We start from the raw sequence: 27478 nt of genomic DNA, 5'->3' as shown, positions 1-27478 counted from the left end.
TGATGTTCTTATCCGAAGCATTTTAACTACTGTATTTCACTCAACAAACGTATTCCCTACCAGTCTGTCAATTAACGTCAACAATGACAATTGCATGCTCTACTCAACTAAAAGGTTTGGATTACAAGTGTGTAGCCTATCTGTACGTACAGGCAGTGATCTCTTGGCCGTTGGTTATTGGGTAAACAGTGTTAAGTTGCGCAATTATTTACTTTCCCTTGAAGCAGTGTCGGTTTGAAAATCACTGCTGTGCTCCTTATCGCTTTTAGTATTTATGATAATGTTTACTTAAGACAACTCCCTACATCTTTAGTTTTAAATTGGAAAAGTGAGAATATAGTCACGGACATCGTGGTAGTAAGTTACAGGTCTGAATCAATACTAACATTTTGCCTACTCTAGCAAGGACGAATTAATACATCAGGTAAGCTTTCTTGGCCTGATTGACTTGGAGAAATGCTCAAGGGAGTGGCAGGTGCACCTGTTGGACCAGTTTGGGACCACATGACTCCGGAGGAATTTGTCTGTGTCGCAGCCGTCCTTTGTTGAGCCTGGAAAGCACCGGAATGATGTCGGAGCCTACAAATCCTGCGGCGACTTCTTTCCCGGCACCAACCATTTCTTTGCCGCTGGGTTTGGACATTTTGAGGACGTACTCTGGAGCGCTTATTTGCTTGGAGATTGTAAGTCAAGTGCTGTTTTACGATTTTGTTTACGTAGGCTATAGCAAATAGCATTGCTTTTGAAGAACATATAGGCCTAATTCATTCTATAGCATAAGCGGGGTTTCGTCATCCACCCATAGGCTATAAACTTAATAAACTTTAAGAACAACAAAAAAGGGTTACGTAGCTTATGTTCAGTATTTATAGTATTTATGATTAAAGATTTGCCGTGTCACTGGTTGTTATCAGTGTACCTCTGACCACAAAAATCCTAATGACCTCAGATTTAAAGTAGCCTACGTTAATAGTTACAAAGTACAATTGTTTCCTAAGGTTTTAATATTATTCTCTTGGCATGATGACATGCCAAGAGAATGCTATGACATGCTAACCCTCACACACTATGCCAAATTGAATGAAGACCAAAATAAATTATAAACATAAAACAGCCTGATTTACTGGTTTGAATTCAAAAATCACTTGTTCCAAGTGTGGCTCATCTTGCTATTTAATGCTGTTCTCCCCTCTCTGCCACCTCCAGGTGTTTGGAGGGCTGGTATGGATCCTCGTGGCTTCTTCCAATGTGCCTGTGCCTCTGCTTCAGGGCTGGGTGATGTTTGTCTCGGTCACCATGTTCTTCTTCTCCTCTGTCTACCTTGCTGTTTTCCTGTTGGGCGTTGCTGACAAGGTCCAAACTGATTGGAACTTTTTGGTGAGTTTGGTATACAGGTCTCGTAGTTTGCAGCAGGTAGTTGTGTAAGTTGGAAATGAACCAAGCTTCTGCATGGGAACCACATCTTCAAATTGACTGAATTTTAAAAGGTCAGGGGAAATTTTTGCTTTACACAAGTAGGACCAGTGACACCTAAAAGGTTCTGACGTAAACTTTTTTTAGTGCCATCAAGTCAAAAAAATCACTTGAATTCAAGGTTTTTCTCCAATTTCAATAGTTAAGCTGTGAAGATCAGTCAGTTTTTACTTTAAAGGTGAACCACCATAATCAGACCAGTCATGTATCCAGTTGAAGGGAATTTTCAGGAATATGAAAAGAGTACAGAATAAAGATTACAGTAAATGCCCCATTCCCTGTCTGATTTCCCTGAAAGCAATGCACACACGGCTCCCCCTCCCCTGTGTATGACCGCATCACTGCTTAGGCCTGAAGAATAGCCCCCTTTTTCCTACAGGTGTCATAGTCACACACATTGGCCCTAGTTCTGCCTCTGAAAAGCCTTGCTTCTTCTGTCTGAACAACTGGCCCATATCCAATGTTGTGCCACTCTTCACCATTGTTTCACTAGAATGTCTACTTTGTCTTCATGTATAACCATGATCGACGCCTACTCATTTCCCTACATGAACACTACCCTCAGCCTAGTTTAAATACACATTAACCATAACATGTCTAGTGAACTACTAGAGGTGACTTGAAGGTCTGCATGGCTTTCTGGAGACTCAGACAGCGCTCAGGTGCAAGGCTACTGCTCTTCTAAACAAACATACTCAAGCATGTGATATATTCGTCAAGCGAACAATCAGTGATAGTGAGCTGAGCTCACACTGATTTCACAATGGACAGTTTGTAAGCCCAGACCCCTATTGTCTGAAAACAGCAACAGAGTTAAATAGACACATTCCGCCTGTGTTGACATTGCAAACAATTGACCTTTCATATTGAGTTGAAATTAAAGAGAGTAGGCAGTTGAAAACAGAAACAACAAAACAGAAAACAGAACAGGATCTTAATGTGTGAAATGTGAAAGGCATTAAAAACATGATAGTTAGTCTTATAAGGAGCATCTTGACTAGCAACAAGACGCTTGGTTGGCAATAGCAACATTACAAATACAATTCTGAGTAAGACTACATGTCTTGATTGCACCTAAAGAGAAAAACATATTTTGCTTTGTACTGTCCATCTGTTCATACAGCACAGGTGCTAAAGCTGAATATGCCAATACAGTTGAAATGCATCACATCAACATAATCAAATTTGTCATTCATTTTGTGCTACTCAGGATGTGGTGTACCACTTCACAGCATTGCTATTCTACTTTGGAGCATTTGTGCTGGAAGCTGCCACCACTGCAGCAAATGGAGGTCGAATCATTGGGACCACCATCACAAACAACACAACACTCTGCATGACCAGACCGAGTGGGAACATATATGCCTTCCTGGACCAGCGACAGTACAATATCAATGTGGCGGCTACGGTAAGGGTTAAAGATTAAGTGTTCTCATAATTGTTAGTAAGCTAACATATAGAACAGCTACTGTGTGGAGGGTTAGCTAAGCCATGGGTTGAACATGGATCCACTCCATACTGGACATGCACTGCATTAGCTTTTCACATACATTTCTAAAACATACTGCAAGGCTCTGTCAAATTCAGGAGATGTTTATATTTCTCTATTTCAGATATTTGCGTTTGTGGTGACTGTAAGCTACGCATGTAGCATGTTAATGGGTTTCAAGAGATGGAGGATGTAATGCTGAACAAGAAAGTACACCACAGGACAGCTTAGGTCCTCTGCATGGCAGAACGTGATATACAGAAGACTACACATTTGTAAACTTAATCTGTATAGTTGTGGATATTCCTAGGGCTAAGATGTGATCTTAGTCATGTTAGCATCATACCAGTGTGTTCACAAAAGATTGAATTCCTGGTATGCTTCTTACAAAGGACCTAAGGTGATCTTAGTCATTATAGTGTTTTGCCTATGTCTTGCACAGAAACCAGTGCTTTGGGGGGGAGTTCACTCCATGGTATTTTTTATGTGCATGTCTTTTTGATACATGTTCAACAACATTATTTAATGAGAATACTAAGTATTATATTAATGGCATTCACATTCCTTTATTGTTATGTGATTAAGATCACCTGTTTATCTTTGATTAGAATGTTATGTATTGATTTTTCAGATGTAACTGGTACAGTACAGGGGGATTTGAACATGCAAGCTCTTGAGCTTTTGCAGTCTAGTGCCCACCATATGACTGACTTTATAATTTATAATTATCTTAATTGTGGTCTGTTTATTGGTGTGTAATTGTAATTGTTATACAATAGTAGTAGAGGAAGCTGAAGCATTTGTAGAATCCTATTCCTAGAACATTGTATAGCTAACATTTAAAAGATTATTGATCAACGTTGAAACAATTATAGTCTTTGAATGATTTACAAAAAAAAGTTTGTACATTGTGCATTGTTTTTAATTGTGTATTTGTGACATTTTTAATGGATTTATGCAATTAAACTGAACTCATTTTCTTACCCTGGTGGTGTGTAAGGTGTGGTCCCTGCATTACACCAGTATGGGGCGTTAGTGTTTAACAATGTGCATTGAATGGAAATCTGTTGCCTCATACAGTACATGAAGAGTCAGTATGAGCACTGTAAGCAGTTAGTAGATCTGAAATTGTAGTATTGTTGTTATTAGATCTTTTAAGATCCTTTCGGCACACACATTTAGCAGTCCATGACTAATCCGGCTTTACCAAGACTCCATTAATAAATATTGAAAGGGGTTAAACTATGCCCTTCAGTCTTTTCTAGAGTCCTAGATTTATCTGTTTACAGTTTGTAAATTCAATTACAAGTAAATAGTCTACATTCCAGGCTAGATAGTAGAATTGCATAACTGATGTGACCCCAGAACCTGAGAGAAACAACCTGGGAAATGTATGTGTCTGGGTCCTCACATAAATGACACCCTCCCATACCAAGGGAATGAAATCTCAGGTGCCACCTAGCTATGTGGAACCTACAACATTGACAGTGTGTCATCACTTTTAACACAACTCATCTCTCTGACCTCTCTGGCTTCTCTGAGCCACATTAATTCACAGCTCTCCTTCATCCCAGACAGGTTCACTTGCGTCAGGGTCCAACCAATGGCTTTGTCTGAGTATTTGCGTATGTGGTGAGAACACAGATTTTTTTTTTAAAGATATAGGGTTGGATATACGCCTTCTTTAGGCCTTGGATGCTACAAAGCACACAGAAGGGTCTTTGAATATTAGTTTCCACCAGTGAAAAGGAAGAGGAATACAAGGGATAAGCATGTCTTTGAGAAAAAAACATTGATAAACCTGTTAAAACGTTTACCTGCGTGTGTGTTTTTGTGTTTCATGTGTTTTTAAGAGTGACCACCCAATATTATGAGCAGACATCCTCATCTGTCTGTCTGCCTTACAAACCTGGCGCCTCCAGCCTCAGGAAGAAGCCACATAGCTGACCACTGACCCGTCCTCCCATAAACAGATGCTGTCCACTTCCATGGTGCTGTCCACAGCTCTCACCCACTCTGCCTTGTCCAGCACGTCTAGGAGCTGCACTGTGGAGCTACATTCATTTCTCATGATAACTCTTTCTCCAAAATGACCCTGAACATTGGTTTTGGCAAAGCGTCGGCCCATCCCTCCCTGGTTCCATTACACACGACCCTACAACCAAAACCCAAAGAAGCTACGCCCCGGTGCTGCTGTGCTGTTCTTTTCTGGAATCTCCCAATTGCCAAGAACATCAGTTGCAGTTCTGTGTTGTCTAATTTATAGAGGACACGGCACCAGACACTTCCACCGAGCAGACGACGACCCAATAAATAATCCCTTTTTCCTTACCTCTCTCTCTTTTCTCTCTACCATCAGAGAGGATGCTGAGCAAACAGCATTTAAGGTTGTGCTGTAAAATGTAGTGCCCCAAAAACTGCATTCATGGCCTTCTCCTAGGGAGAGGTCTGCATTCCCCAGTCATTGCCAAAGAGCATGGAGTTCACAGGACCTACATCTGCCTCAGTAAAGCAGCACATTCTACAGACCAAGGGTCACCCAGGCCTGGTTTCCAAGATCCGGCTGCATCAGAAACAGAACTATTCACCGCCACTGGACAAAAAGCAACTAGGGTCTGCGTCTGCATCACACAACATTCTCTCACCTCTTTCTCACCTAATCCTAACCCAGTGAATGACCAGAAGCACTAAATTGCCTCTAAAATTGCCATGTTTTGTGTATAGACATTTAATGTCAGATTTGACACATGCTGCAGTCTGGATTATCTTTATATATGTGCAATTGGAGGGGTAATAGTTTGTTATATAAATATAACAAATATATAATAAATATAATATTATTCATAAAACTCTCTGTACTGTGCTGTATTATGCCCAGGGAACATCATTACACATAAACATCATAAATAAAGTTCCATAGTGTAATGGCTTTGGGTTAGGGACGATACGTTGTATAGTCTGTGCAGCCAGGAAAGAATGTTGTTACCCTTCAGTCTTGTCCAGGACCTCAAAGGGAGTAAAACGGGCAAATGGATGGCAATCTACTGTTACATGTCAAAGCTGATTTAGTAGGGAACATGGAAAACTAGGCTCACTTTTTCCACCTGAATACATTCAAGGATTTCCATTTTATATCTGGCTGAAGTGTAAGGAATTTGACCTTTTCTTTAAGCTTTTGATAAATCATATCAATGTTTATATTCTAGAGGAAGGTGATGATGCATGACTCTTGAAGGATGGACAAGTTGAACACAATCCAAACAACACAAAAAAGAAGATCCCCTTTAGATGTTCATAGCATGTGTTTCAAGAAAGGAATCTTCTCCATAGAAAGTCAAGTTCACCTCAGAGAAGCCAGGAAGTCTGTTAGAGGTATGTTTGGAGGCAGAAGACAGTCATTCCTGAGAGGAACATGCTGTTCACACTGAGAACAAGAAGTAGCTGTTCACAGTGCTGGCTTTAACTTTCAGTAAGTCCCATAGATGGGACATTTTACAGAACTGTCATGCACATAAGGTAGGAGAGGAGGGCAACCCCTCTCCCTGTAGGTCAAACAACTTGTGTCTTTTATCAAAGGTAGCCAGGCAGAGCATGACATCAATGGCATCCACTTGTAATGTTTTTTTCTAATACAACCCTCAGTAACCATCTGAAGTCAACTAACTAAAGTTCTTCCATGGCCCATAATAAGGTCATACAGAGATGGTCTTCCATGCACATCTCACATGGTAGATTGTCTGCCTTCTTTCCAGTCAACCTTCCTTCACATCCCTGGGTCTGTTTCAGTTTAGGCACATGGTTAAAAATAACACCTGTACATGCAGGTCATAAATTAACTTGTTATTGTTTTCACACAAAAAACTCTAACAACCCCCTGTGTGAAGTGCTACACACTATCAGTACTGAAAACAAACTTCATCACATGGAAGCAGCAGTCGCTGGTTCCATAAACCTGTCTCATGCTGAGGGGAATCAACATGGTGTCCTCTCAAACCAGGCTTGTCCAAGTCCCTCTGGCATATCCAAGCCAGAGGGAAAGAGGGAAAGAGGGAAAGAGGGAAACTAGATTGCTGAAACTGCAGCAAGGCATTGTCAAACAATGGAAATTGTTATGGGCCTATAGTGTGTAAAATTATTTTTTGGGTGCTTTTCACAAAAATGTGTCATTCAGGCCTTGAAGTTATTTTTCTTGTAACTGTGTCTCAGATGGGAGAAACAGTACATTTGACTCCAGTGTTGATTTCCGTTCCACACTCCTTTACGAGAGAAAATCAGCAGTGATTATGTGTTACTGTTTCTCCCACCACCCAGGGCACACAGACAGTCTGTGTCTGAATCCGGTGCCACACATTTTGAGTATCCACCTCAAATAAACTCTGGGTGATGGATTTGTAGTGACCCTTGCTGTGAAAACCACTGTGTTCCCTGTAATTTATGACTCATCTCCATTTGACACTGACCGTAGGAGGAGAGGTTAATGCATCTGTGTGTGGGAGGTAGAAGTAGATTTCTGTGGATGGCTCGCAGTCACTGTGATCCTCATGACATGACCAGAGCACCAGATGCTGGCTACCGTTACGCAAGGAAACTATTTTAGGATCCTGGAACTTTGCTTGATCCCTAATCATGGCCTGACAGAAACTCCCAGAGGGACTTGCTGTATCTAAAAACTTCAGGCCCTTTTCAAGGTTCCCAGTTATTCCTGTTCACAGGAAGTGACTGGGTCAATGCAAGGGCAACAAAAACAAACACATCCATTCAGGAATCTCAATACACTTGTAAACCACTCTTGATTTCGTAGAAATACTAAGGAATACACGTGTTAAACTGTATATATTGTAGTAGAAATCTTTTCTCATTTGTGTACTCTATTCAATTCCACACACCTGTCAGACATGTATTGTAGAGATGTTAGGTACAAGTAAAGGTTTGTTTTCACCAGCAGACAGGGCAATGTAGTAGGTAATCCAATGATATCAAGGTACAGACAAAAGGTCAAAACACTGCAAAAACGAGAGTTGAAAATAGACTGGGTAACATCTTTGATTGAACGACAAAGAACAAGACTTTGCATGGTTAGGATTATTTTTACTTATTCTTATTTTTATATTTATTTTATTTTATATTTAAATTGTTTTATTCTTAGATTGTTTAGTTCTTAGGAATAGTTAAACTTTTGTACTTTTACTTAATTTAAGATTCGTATATGTTTAGTGTTTTGCACCTCCCTGCCACAGTAAATTCCGTGTTTGTATAACATACATGGCGAATAAACCGAATTCTGATTCTGATTTGGAACACGGGGGATATATACATGGACACTCAACTAAACACAGGTGCAGGTAATTACTTGAACTAGTGCACAGTGTCCGTGATGCAGTCGGTGATTAAGATGTCAGCGAAACATGACAGATTCCTTGAACAATAGATAGTGCATAGTTACCATGATAAAATTGGTGGCACACACACACAGATGCCTGGAATTATACATAGACTGAAAAAAAAAACTTGTAGGATATACTTGATAAAATCAATTTGTTAGCTGTATAAAGTTATATTACTCACTATATGGACATTTTCATAAAATTATCTTTTGATAAATGTTACCAAATAAATTTTTCTCTATGCATTCAATATACTTTCATCACAAATCACACAACAAAAATACAATTAACCCTTGTGTTATCTTCAGGGTTAACTGGCACTTTAAAAGCAAAATTGCAAAAAAACATAAAAGAAATCATGTTTTTCTTAGCAGTCTTCAAAAAGTTCCTCTTCTTTCTCGGCAAGAGTTGTATAAGGTTTGCGGATAACAACTTCACGTTTCATCTCAATGCTTTGGTGCTGTGAATAGATTAATGTTGTGTTAGTCTGAATCACAGGGTGTAGGTTTTTGGAGTTAGAACACAAGCAGAGATTTGAGCTCATGGAGTAAGAGCCATGTGTGGATGGATGGAGCATACAGGGGCATTCAATCTATAGAGTGTGAGGATTTGTGCTGTATATGTGTACGCATTGGGCAAAGTGCGTGTGTGTGTGAGTCTCCCATGCAAAAAAGTGAACAAGCAAACTTGACTCAGTTTGTCCAGCAATGGCCTCAGCTTGGTCCCCATGACACCTCCCTTGGCCTTCATCAGGGAAACACGTTTTTGTCTGGTGATCCAGTTTGTACATGAATCTCTGCCTCCAGGGAAATTGTAGTTATTCTCCTGAATTCCTCTTTGATCTGAATGGACAAAAGATTGACAAGTACAACATCAGGAAGCAGGGTAGAGACCGGCCATGACCGGTGTGTAGATGTTTCAATCTATAATGCTTTAAAAGCTCTTAACGTTTTGATGTCCTAAACTCGAAATTTTTGCATGACCATCTCATAATATAAGAGGCCTACTGTTTCTCACTGATGACATCCATCTAACGGACCTCTTACCTGCACCTCAACTTGTATTGGCTCGTCCTAACAGTAAGGTCACCCTGTAAATGAACACACAATTTGTGATATCAAAACAATTATCTAAAACATTTTTCATTTAACATTAACAACAGCAATATTGTTTCATGCATACAGATTTCTACCTGCCTGCTAATGTTACAGCCAATCACTCCTCCAACCTAGCCCTTTACAACTCACTAATAACTGTTGATAGAAACATGTTAAATTACTGGCAGTCTCCTTATCAAGTGCTCTTAAAAACTAACCAATGTTAAAAAAAGAGAGAATAGCAGAAAACTACGGTGGCCCTGAAGTGGACATCACAACAGCAAATAGAAAAATGCAACAGCAAATCATAAAACACAACGGCAAATAGGAAAACATTTCAACAAATCATAAAGCACAACGGCAAATAGGAAAACAAAACGGCAAATAGGAAAACACAACAGCAAGTATGAAAACACTTCAACAAATCATAAAACACAACGACATTAACTTCTACCGGAAAAGGTAGGGCCTATCTAGCAGAAGACGGACCCCCCTGATTGGACAGACGGACTGTCTGTCTTTTAACAGGAAGGAGAGGTGAAAAACGAAAGGCGCCTATTTTGAAAACATGAGTAGTAGAGCCATATAAAAGAGAGTTGACACGCTTTGGTCTCGCCGACACGTGATCACGTGGTTCAAGTAGCTCGCTGTAGTTCCAAAAAAAACTATGCTGTCAACCTGTTTGAATGGTTTTCAACGGGACAAACAGCAGCACCATCTTGATTTACTGACATTTTCGGTATATTAACACATAATATCAATTGGTTACTGGTGTTTTGTATCATGTATATGTCTCATACTTTATTAACATTTATGTATACATGATTAACCTATAAAAATAGGCAGCAATATTGTGAAGCAGAGCTAAAAATGGCTATGCTAGCTACCGTAGCCTAATGAGAACTATTGTTCAACTGAACATTTAACTTTCGACTGTAAATGGGACTTGTTAGACACGTTTTTTTATTCATCAGCCCACTTAGAATTTACCACGTTAACAACATTTATATTTGTAGTACTTGATGCAAGTTGAATCTAATCTAAATAGCAATCACACCAGCAACTGCTCAATTTAAGACACGAATGTGAGTGGACCTGAAATTCCTGCCGAGCGTTGAGAGCTAGCTGGATGATATGGGACCCCTTAATCTGCAATTCATTGTTGCTAGCTCTAATCAGATGTACTAACTAGGCTAAGAGAAGACTAACTTTGTAACAACGAACACCAATAACTATAACTAATTTGACAAACGTGACTTCAAGTGCTTATACTCATCCTGATGCTGTGATTAGTTGACAACATATCAACTATCACATCCTATGTATGCCCTGCATCAAGATAATTCTTATAATAAAAATATTAATAAGAAAATAATAAAAAATAGCGAAAGTATCTTCTGGGGACAAAATAGGCACTTTTCCGTGTTTTTCACCTCTCCTTCCTGTTAAAAGACAGACAGTCCGTCTGTCCAATCAGGAGGGTCCGTCCTCTGCTAGATAGGCCCTACCTTTTCCGGGAGACGTTAATGCTGTTGTGTTTTCATATTTGCTGTTGTGTTTTCTTATTTGCCGTTGTGTTTTATGATTTGCTGTTGCGTTTTTCTATTTGCTGTTGTGATTTGCACTTCAGGGCCACCATAGAAAACAAGGAAAATATTAATCCACCAGTCATTTTTACATTTTAAAGATCCTGTAAAGTGGAATTGAAAACGAGTTTTAAGTTCACCACACCACAGAAGAATGTGTTATTAACTACCCATCCAAATTCGAATACAAAAAAACACCGACAAGTATGTTAAATTAGGCTTCGAAATTGTGAGAAAATCAGCACTCTTCTCTGCTTGAGACCGGAGGTGCGTGTAGCCTGAAGGAGCTGAAGCTCCACCCCTCACTGCCTACCTACGACCCAGATAATGGACGCTACGTCAAGCCAAACAAAATAGTATGGAATTAGAATTTATTTGTTCAATGAGTGAAAAATACAGATGCATATAAATGAAATGTTCCCCTGAGCTGTAACACAGGAGTAAAAATGGACACCAGAGACAGCAGACAGTGAGGTCTCCAACTACTTCTAGCACATTAGCTACCATTTCACCAAAATACCATTATTCTACACCGAGTAGCCTAATATCAAGTTAGAGGTTTGCACTAACTCATAGCAGAGGTACCTCTGGAAAAGTTATCTAGTATAATTATAACAAGCACACAGAACTGAGTGATGAACTGCTGGCGGCGGTGGATGCTCGGTACGGCTCCGCGCTGCAAGAGAAGCCGTGTGTCCCTGAACCCCGTCTGTCTCTGGTCCATGTTCAAACTATCCGCCATGAAATGGTCACTGCAGAGGCGGTTGTTGGAGTTTATCCGAAGCTCTCCATCAGCGTGGCTCTTCACAAAACCAATCCACCTATTTTTCCTTTCCTCATCAGTAGGGAAATTAAATAGCGTTGCAGCGCAGCTGAAGTTCTTGCGTCCAGGAAAGATGCAGTTGCGGATGGAGGGAGACATCCTGAAGCGTAGGCTATGTAGGCTACAATAACAGTACAGCAGGAGGAACCATTCAGTTATCTGACGTAGATGGGTCAAAATGACGTAGATATGTAATTTTTTGGCTCCGCCCATTAAAACCTGATCTGAAAACGGAAGAGAAACTGTTCTACGGTCTAACTCCACATTTCAGTGCGACAAAGTTTTTGCGCTTTGCACATGCTTTTAGGAACTCATTTCACATGTATATAATGTACCGAGAAGCAAATCATGGAATTTGTTTTACAGGATCTTTAACTATGGAGGCATCTGTTGGATAAATGTTTAACTCCTCTGTTGTACACCCAAAATATATTGGGCTAGTTTTGAGCACTCTTTGGGCTCGAAATGTTGGACTACGTTTACTTTCCTGCATTCACAGGTCTGCCCAGCATGTTGTATTATATTTAATGAATAAATGAATTATGTATAATTCATTTAAGTTACATTTACATAACTCACCCACTGAAGTAGGCATCTTGAATACTAAATTAGAGATACATCGTTGGCTAAATTAACGTTAACCTGACTACTTTTTCCATAACGTTGATAGCACATGTGAGAGGTTTGCTTGGTTTCCCATGTGCGGCTAACATTAGCTAGCTAGCAACAATTCCTCATTTCTTTTTAATGTCCCTCTATACTTGTGTGCCTATAGTTTTATAGAAGTCAAATATATAGCGGAGCTTTCCTGCATAGTTACGTGTTACTGATTTGTTACAAGTTACTAATTTGGCCATGTTAGCTAGCTAACATTTACAGCTAGCTCTCTAGGTAACAGAAATGTCTAGCCTAATTTAGCTAACTAACCTTACTGAGTTAGTGATTAAAACTAACGTTAGCTAAGGTAATTGTAAATAGTAACAAGCAAACAAGATAACTATCTTGGGAACTAACTATGAGTCAGGTGGCTGAGCGGTTAGGGAATCGGGCTAGTAATCAGAAGGTCGCCGGTTCGATTGCCGGCCATGCAAAATGACGTTTTGTCCTTGGGCAAGGCACTTCACCCTACTTGCCTCGGGGAAATGTCCCTGTACTTACTGTAAGTCGCTCTGGATAAGAGCGTCTGCTAAATGACTAAATGCAAACTATCAAAATGACCCATTTTAAAAAGAAAGGTAAATATAGCTGCAAGCAGCAATGAGGTGGCCAAGCAGTCAAATGACCCAGAAAACATTTTAGACATCCTTAGAACAGGGTTCCGAGCAGTGTTGCAAAGGTCCGCGGTTTTCCCGCGGAATTGGGCTACTTTTGAAGTGTTGCCACGGGTTGAATTTTTTTCCCGCTGGTTCAGGTAGACCTATTTTGCATGCAAATGACATGAATATCTTTCAATAAAAATCCATATTTTAAATGAAATAATTTATTTATACCCAAATCTTACCAAACTGTCTCCAGATCAGCACGTACACACATGGACATGGGACACGCCCACATACACACACGCGTGTGCTCATGCCTATGCTCTCGATCCCAACTGGTAGTTAGTGTAGCTAGCTAGCTAGCTAGCAACCCCGGGGAGAAACATGACACCCGGTAAGTGGGCAAAATACGGGAAGAAATATACAAAAGAATGGGAAAGTGAAAACGGAATTAAAGAATGGATAAAACGTGTGGCTGGGGATGATACCAAAGCTTTTTGTCGGCACTGCAAAAGCGAGATCCGCGCGCACCACAGTGAGTCCAAAACTACAGCAAAACGGAGAAACACATTCGAAATGCTGCTCTGTTCTCCAGTTGTCGAGTGCGTACATTGTTTGACAGTGGCATAACCACAGTGAGAATTGACCGCTCTGTCAAGTTAGCCGAGCTTAAAATGGCAGCGCACATTGCTTGCCATTCAAGCATTTTTACCGTGGATCACCTGGGAGCGCTTGTTGGTGAAATTGCACAGAAGGACATCAAACTGCACAAGACAAAAGGCTCTGCACTCATACAACATGTAATCGGCCCAGATATGCAGCACCAGCTTCTAAAGCAGGGGTGGGGAATGTCCGGCCCGCGAAATCATTTGGTCCGGCCCGCCATGGCACTGCAGGAACCATATTATTAGGTGCATTATTCGTTGGCAGCAGCACTATTTTAATATGTGGAAGAGGACCGTGGAGGCGCGCAGCGTTGCGTACCAATGTACCAATAAATTTCGCTCGCGCGCTCCCATTAAGTGTGGAATTCCTTTCTAGCACATCAAACCCAGAATACGTTGTTGGTTTGGGCTAAGCCCCAAATGTTTACAACGTATGGCTCCGCGCCTGATTAACACTCAGATCGATAAGCAGTCTCAAAAATTGTAGCAATATAAAAAATAATACGATCCCTTTCCGTAATCCTGATACCCCCCAAGAAATGTTCGATGCACCCCTTGTCAAAGCAGGCTGCATCAGTGCCAGCTAACATCACAAACCTCACCAAAGAGAAGTTCCAGCCATCACATTAGGGGTGAGTTAATTAAATGTTTGACCAAATATAACAGGCACATTCTTAAGTTGATAATACTGTACGGCCCCCGAATGATTTTATAAATATCCAAATGGCCCTTGGCAGAAAAAACGTTTCCCACCCCTGTTCTAAAGGATATAGTGGAAGAACTGTATATTCTTTAGTTCTGAAAGTACCGACGTGGGCATGCAAAAACAGCTTGCTGTTGTAATACGATACTGCAGCCAAACACAGCAGCGCATTCTGTCTACTTTTGCTGGTATCAATTTTTTTTTTTTTTGCAAGAATGCAAGCTGTGTTCAAAACAATGCTTCGGGCTCGCAACCGACGGATGCAATACTGTGTGCGGCAAGAACCATTCACTTCTCACAAAATTTCGAGAGCACAACCCCAACGTCGTGTTTGTGAAATGTGTGTTTCACTCGATTCAGCTGTGCTCATCATATGCAATGCGTGTGTTGCCGAGAAATGTAGAATATCAGATTTCGCAAATTTATGCGTGGTTTTCACATAGTACTCTCTCCCAGCAAAACTACAAGCATCTCTATGAAACGATTAACGTTGGAGAACTCCACAAAAAATCCTCCAACTTTCAGACACAAGATGGCTAGCTGTCAGCGTGTGCCTGAATCGGGTGCTCGACCAGTACGAAGAGCTCAGATTGCACTCAGATTTCCATCTGAAACAAGATTTTTCAGATGGAAAACAGTGGGGAGTCAGGTGGCTGAGCGATTAGGGAATCGGGCTAGTAATCTGAAGGTTGCCAGTTCGATTCCCGGCCGTGTCAAAATTACGTTGTGTCCTTGGGCAAGGCACTTCACCCTACTTGCTTAAGTAAGTCGCTCTGGATAAGAGTGTCTGCTAAATGACTAAATGTAAAACACAAATCCATGCAGGCTTTTCCACAAACTCATCACGTTCTATCTGAGCCTGCTATGAAGAGTCGCAAACATTAGCACCGTGGTCGTGACAGCTCAAGGTGGACAGATATCATAGCCTTTGACGGGGCCATTGAAACCAACCAGCTGCATATCTCCGCTGTTGATTATGGAATTCGGTTCCAGATGGAGCTGGATAACCCAAATCTACGAGCACCAGCAGCAGAGAACGTCAAACAACGTTGCAAAGAATACCTTCTTGAATTTGCGAAGCAAATGAAACAACGTCTGCCTACCAACATGCAACAATTCCAGTCTCTCCGGGACTTGAGTCCATCTACGGTGCTCAGTGTTCAGAAAAAAACTCAGCTTGCATCTATTTCTCCACCTGTACACAGGAAACCTCGGCAAGCTTGATCAACAGTGGAGAGCGCTGGACACGCTTCAGTGGGAGAATACAGAAGACTGCAAAACCGAACAGTTCTGGATTGAAGTGAAAAATCACATGGATGCTGCCGGTGACAAGGACTTTAATGAGCTTGGATCGTTTGCCCTCTCACTTCTGGCATTGCCATTCAGCAACGCAGCTGTGGAACGCACATTCTCGGATATGAATTTGATCAAGACCACATTGCGCAATCGAATGAAAGACAGCCTTCTGGAGAACATCCTTCGCATTCGGGCCTTCATGCAGAGGCATGGAATCTGCTGCCACCAGTTCGAGCCAACCAGAGAGATGCTGGCCTTGTTCAGTACAGACATGTGTGACAAGGACCAAGAGGGCGAGGGGTCTCAAAGTGTCTAAGCAAAAGACATCGGAAATTGAAAATAGTTCAATTTCAAGGAGTTTTTCTCTTTTTTTCTTTTTTATTGTAAGGCACCATCTACAAGTCAAACAGGTAAATGAAATGATTTTAATTCAGTAAATACATAACCTATTTACATTTAGTCATTTAGCAGACGCTCTTATCCAGAGCGACTTACAGTAAGTACAGGGACATTCCCCCGAGGCAAGTAGGGTGAAGTGCCTTGCCCAAGGACACAACGTCAGTTGGCATGACGGGGAATCGAACTGGCAACCTTTGGATTACTAGCCCGATTCCCTCACCGCTCAGCCACCTGACTTCCATTATTACACATGTATGAGCTATAAGTGTATGATTAAAATATAGTGAAGCAACATGATAAGGTGTTTCAGTTGAAATAAGGTATTGCATTAACTACAGTAAATGCATATGAAGTAAAAACAGTACATTCATGTTTTCCAGGCAGGGAGGAAGAGGGAAAAGGGAAGAGAAGCCTAAAGACAAAGCAACAGGTTAGTTTGTCCGTCAGTGAATTGGTCTACACGTTCACAGAGCTATATTTTATTTATGAAAATATACTGTATCTAATTACACAAGGCCATTTTAGGACCTAGGTGAAAGCACTGTTTAGGGAAAACTGCTTTAAATGCTGGCATACTAAACATTTGGTGTTACTTTGTAGATATTACAATACATTTGGCAATGATAGCAATGCTGTTGGACTTTAAAAGCAGTGTATATGGTTTGGCAGGGGCATATTTTGAGTTCTGATTTTGGCCTGGTTTTTGGGCTGGTTTTATTGGCCATTGGGCTGGTTTTGGGCTGGTTTTGATTGGCCATTGGGCTGGTTTTGTCACACAAACCTGGCAACCCTGGTTCTGAGTGCATGCAGTAAGTTTGGTGTGAATCCATGAAAGATTTGCTGAGATACGACCCAACTTCCTGTTTGCTGGCTTAACGGCACATATTGATTGGCTGTACCGGGCAAACGGTTTAGAAAATAAAAAATCCTTGTGATAGCTTTTGTGAGGCTTGGTCTAAAGATAATCTTGAACAAATGTTTTCAGTAATTCAAAATGGCGGCCGCATCAATTCGGCTTGTGTCACGCGTTATCATGTGTCACACACGGGATCTCCCAAGATATCATGAGACAAAGGAATCACTTAATAAAGGCAAACAAATCGAGAGCTATTGGCCAAAACACATTTTTGCTCACTACGGCCACTCCAAGTGGTCACATGACACCAAATTGTTTGGACATTCTCAGAATAGGGTTCCGAGTCGAGGTACCAAGTTTGGTGTTGACATCTCAAAGATTTGCTGAGATATGAGACAACAGGTGCGTTCGACATGGACTGCGGCTGCATGAAACGACCGGCGAAAGTAGCCGCTTGCAGTCGGGGAGGAGTTGAAAAAGGCTCTGTAAAGTCGGACATTCCAGCTTCTCGTGGTTTGCTGCGTTGAAGTCAGTCATGGCCGATCAAGCGCTGTTTGCTTCTTTACTTTATTTATAATTAAACGTAGTCTTTCCGTTAGTGAAGATTCGGACTAAAACCCTCCAACACGTTTTTCAACTCTGTAACTGCAACCAAATTCGGTACAATGGGGCTTAATAGGGAGTGGCAAGGCTCTCCTTAAACAGACTCTGGAGACTCGGGAGAGCCTGTCCACTCCCTATTAATCCCCATTGTACCGAATTTGGTTGCAGTTCCACCAGAGGTCCACTGGGGGTGATCGCGAGCGAGTACATGCTGAATGGGAGTCTATGGAGCTAAACGGCTAAATGTGTCTCTTTCGCCTGATTGTCGTTGAGAAATCTCAGATTCGATTGAAGTTTTTGCATGTTCAACATGGATTATAGGTCAAAAGTTGAATGAACGAGCACTTATGTCCAATTCGATTTCTTACAGGATGAGTCGTTGTTGCCCATAACACGCTAGCATTCTGCTACTGAATGCTAATTGATTAGTGAAGGACTGACTACGACCAGAGATCCCGCTTGATGGTATCCGAAGCAACATCAGAATGTCAGAGCATCAGCAACATTAGCAACAACATTAGCAAGCCAAAACTCTTTCTAGCATGTGTATTGACAGGGAGAGCCTAACCTGTCAGTTGTGTTGTCGATGCCTCGAGAGAAAAAAGGAAGTGACCAGAGCTTGTCGTAAAGCAGTATCTCTGGTCGTATGATGTGTATGACGTCATTGACATTTTAAAAGGCTTTTTAGAACAGAAAAAAAAATCAGAATTCAAATTACTAGACAAAAAATGATATCCTGAGAAAAGTGGATTTTGAGGGTATAGCTCCATAGACCTCCATTCATTCTGCACTCGCTCGTTAGTGCCCTCATATGGAACTAGAGTGGAACTGCAACCAGTTCAGAACCCGGACGTTTCCTGAGAGTGGCAGTTCTCCTCATATTAGACATTCTTTGGTAGTACGGTACCATTTTTGAAAATCAGTCATACGGTTCAAAAGTTACGTGTGTAAACACAAGTCCAAATTTGACCTGTTGGTAGTGCTCTAATGGGAGACATGAAACTTGGTGGAAATAAAGAGGGGCCTGTCCTTAATGAGTGTGCCAAATTTCACAACTTTTTACCATACGGTTCTAGGGGCTGCCTTAGACTCCAATGGCGGAAGAAGATGTGTAATAATAATAATAAGAAAATGTAGCCTGTGGAACTCGTTGCTTGAGGGCACCCTGTCTGTTTTGAGGTTTCTCTCCCCCTTCTCATTCTCTCGTGCTTCTATGACGTCATTATTAGGGGCGGGGAATGGGCAGTGATTGAGACTGACATAAATACAGACACCTGGGGTCCTTAACCAGGTAGCTCTTCCATGCTGTTAGCTCCGTGTTCGTGTGAGGCAGTGTTGTGGGCTCTGTGGCTCGTGCAAGGTGCGTCTAAACTACGTTTCTCCTGTAGCCTTTCAGTCTGTTTGTGCCAACCTATTAAGTGGGTCTCTGTTTGGTTAGTTTGGGAGCCAACAGAGACGTGGCTGTGAATCGTGGTCCCAGCGATGTTCTGATCAGCAGTGAACTAATCAGACTGCACTAATATTGCACAGGTATGTGGAATCACGCCATGGTGTATTGTTGAATGTTAGCTGTGTTATTAGATCATGTAAAGGGATGTGTATTGTGGAAGGCGAACATCATTTTACTGTGTTTTGTTTGTTTTTGTAGACCGACGCAGCTTCACGGTGTGCTAGCTGCTGTTCTTTTGAGATTCGTTGTACGCATGTGTGTGTCTGCTACTCTGAGTGACTGGGCTTTGATTTTCCCTCTAGCCTGGGGACTGTTTGTATGTCTTGGTGAATGTGTTGTGAGCCCCAGTTTAGAGGAATTTTCTTTCTTTTGTTTTGTTCATTGTCTTCCCCATAGTCAGCCCCGGTATTGGTCAAGCCATAACACCCTGTAAGCTTTGGGAAGCCGGTCTCCGTAGTCTAAGTTCACTGAGTGACTAGTGTTGCAATGCTGTGTTGTCCTTAAGCAATTATCCGAGTGTTTCACCAGAACTTGAAGTTTGGAGTGTGTTGCCCTAGGGGTTGTGTGCACTTTATTCACGTGTGGTATCGAGACCGTAGCTTTCATCCTCTCTTTGGCTTGACTGATCTTAACTGGTGGCCGTTAAGATCCCCACCTTTTTATGAATTTATTGACCAACCTGTACGACCTCCTTCAATACATGAAATAAAGAATGTAATTTTGTACTTTTCTAACTTACCTGTGTCTGTACACTCATTGGGGCAGAGTTCCCCTTGCTCTGACACTATTCTATCAGTTAGCTCAAGGGGTGGCATAGTCAGCTGTAGCCTACTGTAGGGGGCGCTACAAAAAGGTAGAAAGCAGCTTTGCTGCTTGGCCACCAATAACACCAATGCAGTTAAACCAAACCGTCTCTGACCAAAGTAAAATCGCGCGTATCTTCTGAAGTCCAAGGGCGCCAGCGCCAACGAAAGCGCTAGTTTTAAGATTAAAATGTACTTAGTATTTTTTGGTGTAGGCCTATGTACAGTGGTCCCCAAACTACGGCCTGCGGGTCGAATACGGCCCGCCCACGCATTTGGACGGGCCCTCTGAAAAATGTCTGAGACATTTTTTATAAGAAAAAGACAAAACAGTTCACACTTACTAATATGCGGAAGTAAATGTTTTGATTTCAATAGCAATGAATATGAAAAAAGGTCATTACGATAGTTATAATGCTCTTTTTTAATAGGCGGATGTACGGTGCATAACAAAATAATAAACTAATCTAGCATAATAAATACATTTAAAATCATAATGAAATCTCCACAATAATACTGGTAGACACTCCGGCCCATGTAATTTTCTGTTACAGACCGACCCGGCCCCACATTAAAGAAAAAAATATCTGGCCCTCGCAGAAAAAGGTTTGGGGACCCCTGCTCTAAAACATTTAAATTGTATTAATAAATGTATGATAACACAGTTTATTCAATGAATTAAATGCGTATAAAATCTGTACTTAAAACAATCTAGTTCACACTGAACCTTAATATTATAATGTACAATTTGACAGTCGAGTTAATATATTTTACTCTACCACAACATTCATTTAATCAGTGTAGATCAAATTGCCAATGCTGTGGTAGCCTACATCCATGCAAATGATTATCTAGCCTTCATTTGTCTGCTGTTTCCTACGTTATAAATTGCTTATGTTGTGTTGATCAAAATGTACTATATTGGTTCTCTGTTAAATTGTCTTACCACAACCAACATCTAAACATTTAGTTCATTACATGCACAATAGTTGAGCAAGTTGTCATAGTTGTAGGCCTAATTCACCTACAGCACTTGTGCATTTGCAATGTGCTGGCAGTTTTGACATCAGTTACAGTTTGACAACACATTGATTTTTGTAACAAAATTCACTGATCTATACTGAAAGTATATCCACTTCATATTGTCGTTCTGTTTGCTAGCCAGCCCCTTTGAAAGCAGTTGATTATCGGTTGTAAAAGCAAATTAGCTTCCAAATAACAAAACAATTTCCCTATTTATTTTTTTTCTACACTTAGTTTCATTTCATTGCGAATGCCTTTGTTAATCGCATTAGTTGAATTGTGGTAGCCTACTGCACTCCAGTGGATTATAAAAAAATATTTACTTAGCAGTGTTTTTTTTTTTTTTTACTTCGCAGAGAATTGCCGGTTCTTGAGAAATATTACCAGACTCGCTGCAGACCAGAAGATCAGAGTGAAGGGGCTGGGACGTGAAGAGAGCAAGCCAAACTGGCGGCTAATTGTTTTTTCATGATTTTTCATGTCGAAATGCTTATCCAAACAACGTCAATCGCAGCACTGCCCTCCATTGGGTCATAAAGAGGACCCATGACGAATATGAACTTTTCAGAGTGCCCGGTTCTTGAGCTGATCGTGGGAAACTAAACCCATTCTAATTGGTACACACGCACACACAGACAGATTCCTGTCATTATGAGAGAGATACACCAGGGAAGCAGAGCACAGCCACCTGGTCTCTCCAGCAGGGGACTTGGGCATGATACCAGGGTAGATGATTTCGGTTTTAGGTTTCTTTGGGTCTAGTATTGTGCTTATCGGACCTCGTTTTTCAACTACTACAGGTTAGGTAAGGATAACATTTCATAGTGTATTATTAATTTTACACTTTTGACGGGGTCTCTATGAACCATCATGATATTTGATCCCCTAAAGAAAATTGACCATAAACACAGTTCCCTAGATAAGACACTGGCTGCTATTATTGTGTAACACCCACTGTTTGTACAATCTTTTGAAGGTCCACACACATGAAGTGTAATTGGTTTTAAACGATAATTACTTGCAAGATTATATTGAAGCTGCTTTGTCAAAAGCCCTACAGTTTAAAGTATCGTATTACAGCATCCACATCTGCTGAAATCATCAGAAACAACCCAGTAAAATAGCACACAATCAAATCTAAATCAGGCACACACAAAAAAAAGATAACCGATCATGTTTACCTTGTCATCCCTAATAAATGGCATTAGTTATGCTGACCATTTAATTGTTTGGCTCTGTTGATGGACTGCAATGGCAGCTGGGTTGACCTTAGTTGGGTGTCTTTGTTTCAAGACTCACTTGAGTTCTCAAATAGTCAAATTTAACTGGTCAGAACAGTTTGTCCGTTTCAAAGATAATTTGATGTGTAACCTCCCTAAACAACGCAAAACCAAGCTTCAGAAAGGGTCAGGCACAGTCATCCTTCTTTGAGGGTTGTTTTAGAACTTAGTCCCTCGCTCCAGGGAACAACGGCAGGACGTCTTATTTTATTAATACCACTTCCAAGATCAGACACACTATCACAAGAAACAGGGTGCTGTAACTACATATACAGTACATAGAATCCCGACAGATTTCAACCAACAACCTTTGGCCAGCCGTGGCCAGCAGGTATAAGGGCAAGAGAGCAGAGAGAGACAGTCGTTCTGAACAGACGCCAACAGCAATAAGACTCAGACGTGCGTTTGGTTAGTCACACTGGGCGCTCTGTCTACCAACCTTCTCCCCCAGTTCAGCGCTCCACAGAAATATTTCACAGCCCACAGAAATGTGCGTAGGTAGACTTCCTACCTCACCCCCCTGAATTATGCCATGAGATACATAATCTGTCATGTTTACCCTGGTGAGTTCTGAGTGAAACATTCCAGAGGATTTGACCAGTGGACCTGTCATTTATAGAAGGAGAGGATGGACACAAGAGTAGACTACAATAACTGGGCCCTGCAACCATTTACCTTTTCAGTGGATACGATTTGAAATTCAGATGATGATTTGAACCAGCAACTTTTCTTTAACGTACAGCTTTGGCAATCATAACAATAACTGCCTTTAGCATTCACAGTTTTCATAATTTCCATCTAAAGCAAATCGCCTGTCAAACACATTCTCCACTTTGGCAAGTATTAAAAAGTTGAAAAAAATTAAAAGTTTGAAACAGACAGCTTGCTGGGCACCAATCGAGAGAAACACTCAACCAGACCCAGTCAGCAAACACAAGACTTGTGAAGTCTGACATTTTTTAACTTCCAGTGAGAGAGGCAGTGAATCAAGCCTTTGGCAGAAAACTGGGTGGAATTACAGGTCATTTATAAGAATCCATCTGCTGCTGCCTTAGTTCTGCTAGTCCTGCATGGAGAGCAGATGGAGTTATACAATATGCTTTTGTTGAGACTGCAAGGAGTGAAATATTTCATTGATTAATACCTGAGAGATAAAGAATGGAGGGAATGTTGAAAACAGAAGAGATGGAATAGATATTAAACTTGAAATGAACTGAAAGCAGTGGTGCCAAAAATATGTTGCTTTTGCCAAGCCAGCATGGAACAAAATAACTACAGGAGTGCAACAAAGTCACCAACCTCACCACAACAACTGAACATTTGATCCGGTCTTTGTTAACAATTGAACACACCCCAGGTATAACATGAATACATGGGTTTGTTGGGTAATGATGGTACTTTAGCAACTCAGTGGTCATGATGAAATCCCAAATCATCGCCTATGAGTCCAGTACATTCCACAGCCCAGTAGATTCCCAACAGCCCACATCGTTGCTACAAAACCCAATGAGTCTCTTCTCAGACACAGAGGCGTCCATTAGAACGTGGCCTGGAAACCCTGGAAGACCCAGCCATGATCTAACAGTGCCGTTCTCTCAGCCATGGAATCAGACACCGCTGGCTCATTTTGTCTGGACAAATACATACACACACACACACTAACCAAGAACCAAACAGACATGTGAAGAGTGTATCAAACACTATGTGTGTATTTGTGTCATGGAATTTAACATTGGTTCCACACTAGTGTGTTTCACAAACACACAAACCAACAATGTAATTTCATTTAACATAAACCTTGGTAAATGTAAAAGTCAGGTGTATAATAATCAAGATAAAGAGTAAGCAAACACTGTTAAATATTCTAAACGACTTCGACTAGAGCAGTATAGTATGCATAACAAGCAGCCTATAGGCTATTCGGTTATTGAGTAGTTAGTTGGATGTCCGATTACTGAAAATATATTTGCAGAACAAAAACTGCAAAGGGCAGGCAACCTGTTTGCAGTTTTTGTGTTTGATGAGCGCTCTTTCAGGATCTCACAGAGAAATGAGACTCCTGTCGTTGTTGCCAGAATTCCAACGCTCCGGGTGATCCCTCCGACATTCCTTTCTCTCGCTCGTCACTGTGTCTTGAGACAGAAGGGTTATAAAGACCAGCGCTTGCTCTGCCACAGCAAACTACAAGGATTACAGAGTTCCCAACACTGTGGGAAGAGAACGCTTAGTTTCTATAAAAGCAAATCTGTAAAACATAACTGAGGATGTCAAAGCTAGCACAGAGAGCTCTTTTTCTTTTCTATGTTTCAACACAGGTAATTCTTTTGAGAAATTCAGATATTTAGGGTGATAGATGAAATTTGTTTATGTATTTGTATATTAATTCGATTTGTGTAGTGTTTTACATGTTCTACTGTTTTATTTTTATGATTTCGTTAAGATACATTGTGGGGTACGAATGGTATCAACATTTCATAAGATTAGATAATTAATTAAATGGCAAAGTGCTAACTTAAATAAAAGTAATCTAAGAAAAAAAGAAAAGTGTATATATTTGAAGTTCCTGTCATCCCCAGGTGTGCACCGAGGTGTGGGCGCAGGTTTGTTCTTCGCAATGCCGCTGTCCTCAGGAGCCTCCTCCATGTGCCCCCGGTGTCCAGCTGATCTTGGATGACTGCGCCTGCTGTCTGGTGTGCGCCAAGCAGAGGGGGGAAATCTGCTCCGACATGAGCCCCTGCGACACCCGCCAGGGGCTGCAGTGTGACTATACAGCTGACGTTCACAAGAGGACAGGCATGTGCATCGGTGAGTTGACATGGGTAGGCTTCTTTTTAAAAACAACTCAGAACTAAGTTACTGCTACTGTTGCTACAAAGTTGTCTGTAAGGCATGTAAGTGCCTTCTTTACTGATGAACCTACTAAAGTTTCAAAGCTGCATCTGCATTAATATTAAGACACTTCTACAGATGCTATATACCTGGACGCATGTACTGACCCAATATTCTCACCCACCTTCTCCAACAGCTAATGAGGGGGATGTGTGCTTGCTGGATGGGTCAGTCTACCAGAATGGGGAGACCTTTTTCCCCAGCTGCAAGTACCAGTGCATGTGTCGCGACGGCCAGATTGCCTGTGTGCCGCGCTGCAACCTGGACGTGATGCTGCCTGGCCCAGACTGCCCCATGCCACGGAGGGTGCAGGTGCCAGGGGAGTGCTGCGAGAAGTGGGTGTGTGAGCCCCAGGTGGAGGCTAGCGCGCTCGGAGGATTTGCCATGGCCGGTGAGGACTCCAACACACACACATGCACACACTGAGATGCAAAGGGATACACTGACAGTTCAGTGAAACTTAAACGCACACAACACTCGTTCACTTTCTGTGACGTTGCTGACACTCAAATGTGATCCACAGTGTCAACAGACAGATAGCTGACCTGAGAGGTTGGGAGATATGGAGAGGTCTTTAAAACACTTTACTTCCACATAGTAAGAGGAACATCTTACTTTATGGAAAAGTTGCCCCCACGTTTGCTAAATCAATTCAAAGTAAAGCTTCAAACTGTTCAGCCTTGACTTGAATTCACACCACAAATATCAACATTGCAACATCTGACCACACCTTGATAATCTGTAAACTTTGCCTCATAACTTTATTGACATCCTCTTATCTTTATGGACATCTCTATTGAATTCTCGCAATTTCCGTTGCCCACCTTTACAGCCTACAGACAGGAGGAGACGGTGAGCTTCGATGCCTGGGACCCCAGCCTCAACTGCATTGAGCAGACGACCGAATGGGGCGCCTGCTCCCGTACCTGTGGCATGGGTGTGTCCACCAGGGTGACCAATAAGAACAGGCGCTGTGAGATGGTCAAGCAGAGCCGTCTGTGCATCGCCCGCCCCTGTGATGAGCAACCACACCAGCAAGAGCCCAAGGTAGCACACATAGAGGCACACACACCCACACGCACACACATCTACATACAGAAACACACATACAAACACACACATACACACACACACACACCTAAACATGCACACACAAGCACATATACACACCTGCACTTTCCATGGTAGCACAGAAGGCAGCCACTCACTTGCCTGCCTGTACTGACAATTCCATCCTATTTGTTTTCTCCCAGAGAGGAAGCAAGTGCCAGCGACTGATTAAGACTACGCTGGCCACCCACTTCACTTACAAGAACTGCACAAGCGTCAAGGCCTACAAGCCACGCTACTGCGGCTCCTGTACCGACAGGCGCTGCTGCACCCCCCACAGCACCCGGACGGCATTGGTGGACTTTCAGTGCCACCAAGGCAAGACCGTGAGAAGGCCCATGATGGTGATCAACAGCTGTGCCTGCCACCACCACTGCCCCCGAGACAATGCCGTCTACCAGTACCAGCAACCGGTAGACCCGGACCTGGTCTACAGCGGCATGAGGTTATAAGAGACACACTTGGCAGATACTGCCCTCTGTTGGATGGTTTAGGGTGTTGGGTTTTAGAGTGTTGTTCGCACATGAGTAGTTGGCTAGGGTGAAAGTCAAGGCACTTAGTGTTAGTCTTTAGAAGTAAACAACGGCACTATTGCCTTCTGACGCTGCTGGCAGGGCAGTTGGGGACCTGCTTGCAAAAGACAGCCTCTGGGGTTGTTTTGAGGTCAGTGTTAAACTGTGTCTGCTTTAGGGCAACGGTATACTGGTTGATTCACAAAAGATCGCTCACAGGGGATTTATAAGAGGTGGGGATTTTAGAGGATGTGAGGAATCAAGACGGCTCCTCCCAAGTCACATATTTGACAGAGTAGTGACCCAGGTGGGGGGTTTCTTCCAGAGCCGAGGTGTGATGACCCACAGGGGCAACCCCTGCCCGAGGTCACGCTCACATTGGTGCGGCAACTTTCACATATGCCTTTCTCAACCCCCCCACACTTGGTACCCCTACCCCCATGCACACAAACCAGACCCTAGAGTCAAAGACTGCAATATTTTTCCTGAAAAAAACAAAAACACAAAGCTCCCTTTTGTGCCTCTGTGGTCCCTTTTTCAAAGGCTTGTAAGTATTTATCTCTACTAGACAGACAAAAGGTATGTAAATACTTGCTGTATAGTTTGTATTATAAGCGTGTATGAAATACACAATATCTGTAATACATTGTAACCATATGTAAATAACTAATGTGTATATAGATATATATAGTCTTTGATAAATATTATTGTATTATACAGCTTTTCATGTAATTAAGAACAATATTGTGCTTTACTCTGTTGGAATTAAATATGTATT

The 27478-nt window shown here is 41.8% G+C and overlaps 1 protein-coding gene across 3 annotated transcripts; it reads left to right on the top strand.

The window, feature by feature from the left end:
* The first annotated feature begins 219 nt into the window (after positions 1-219).
* On the top strand, positions 220-26929 carry mal2 (mal, T cell differentiation protein 2). Of its 3 annotated transcripts, XM_067237793.1 has the most exons (7): positions 220-683; positions 1207-1377; positions 2684-2881; positions 24766-24994; positions 25215-25469; positions 25911-26125; positions 26332-26929. In XM_067237793.1, exons 1-7 carry the CDS (start codon positions 567-569, stop codon positions 26638-26640), a joined length of 1494 nt encoding a protein of 497 aa, XP_067093894.1. In that variant the 5' UTR covers positions 220-566; the 3' UTR covers positions 26641-26929. The 3 variants fall into 3 exon arrangements, with proteins under 3 accessions (XP_067093894.1, XP_067093896.1, XP_067093895.1); XM_067237794.1 differs by lacking the exons at positions 220-683; positions 1207-1377; positions 2684-2881 and adding an exon at positions 24454-24504; XM_067237795.1 differs by lacking the exons at positions 24766-24994; positions 25215-25469; positions 25911-26125; positions 26332-26929 and adding an exon at positions 3087-3943.
* Positions 26930-27478: the final 549 nt, after the last annotated feature.

Source organism: Osmerus mordax, chromosome 6 (genome assembly GCF_038355195.1).
Source record: "Osmerus mordax isolate fOsmMor3 chromosome 6, fOsmMor3.pri, whole genome shotgun sequence".
In the NCBI taxonomy this organism is placed as follows: Eukaryota; Metazoa; Chordata; class Actinopteri; order Osmeriformes; family Osmeridae; genus Osmerus; species Osmerus mordax.
The sequence above is the reverse complement of the archived record's forward strand: the minus strand, read 5'-3'. Positions and strand labels throughout refer to the sequence as shown.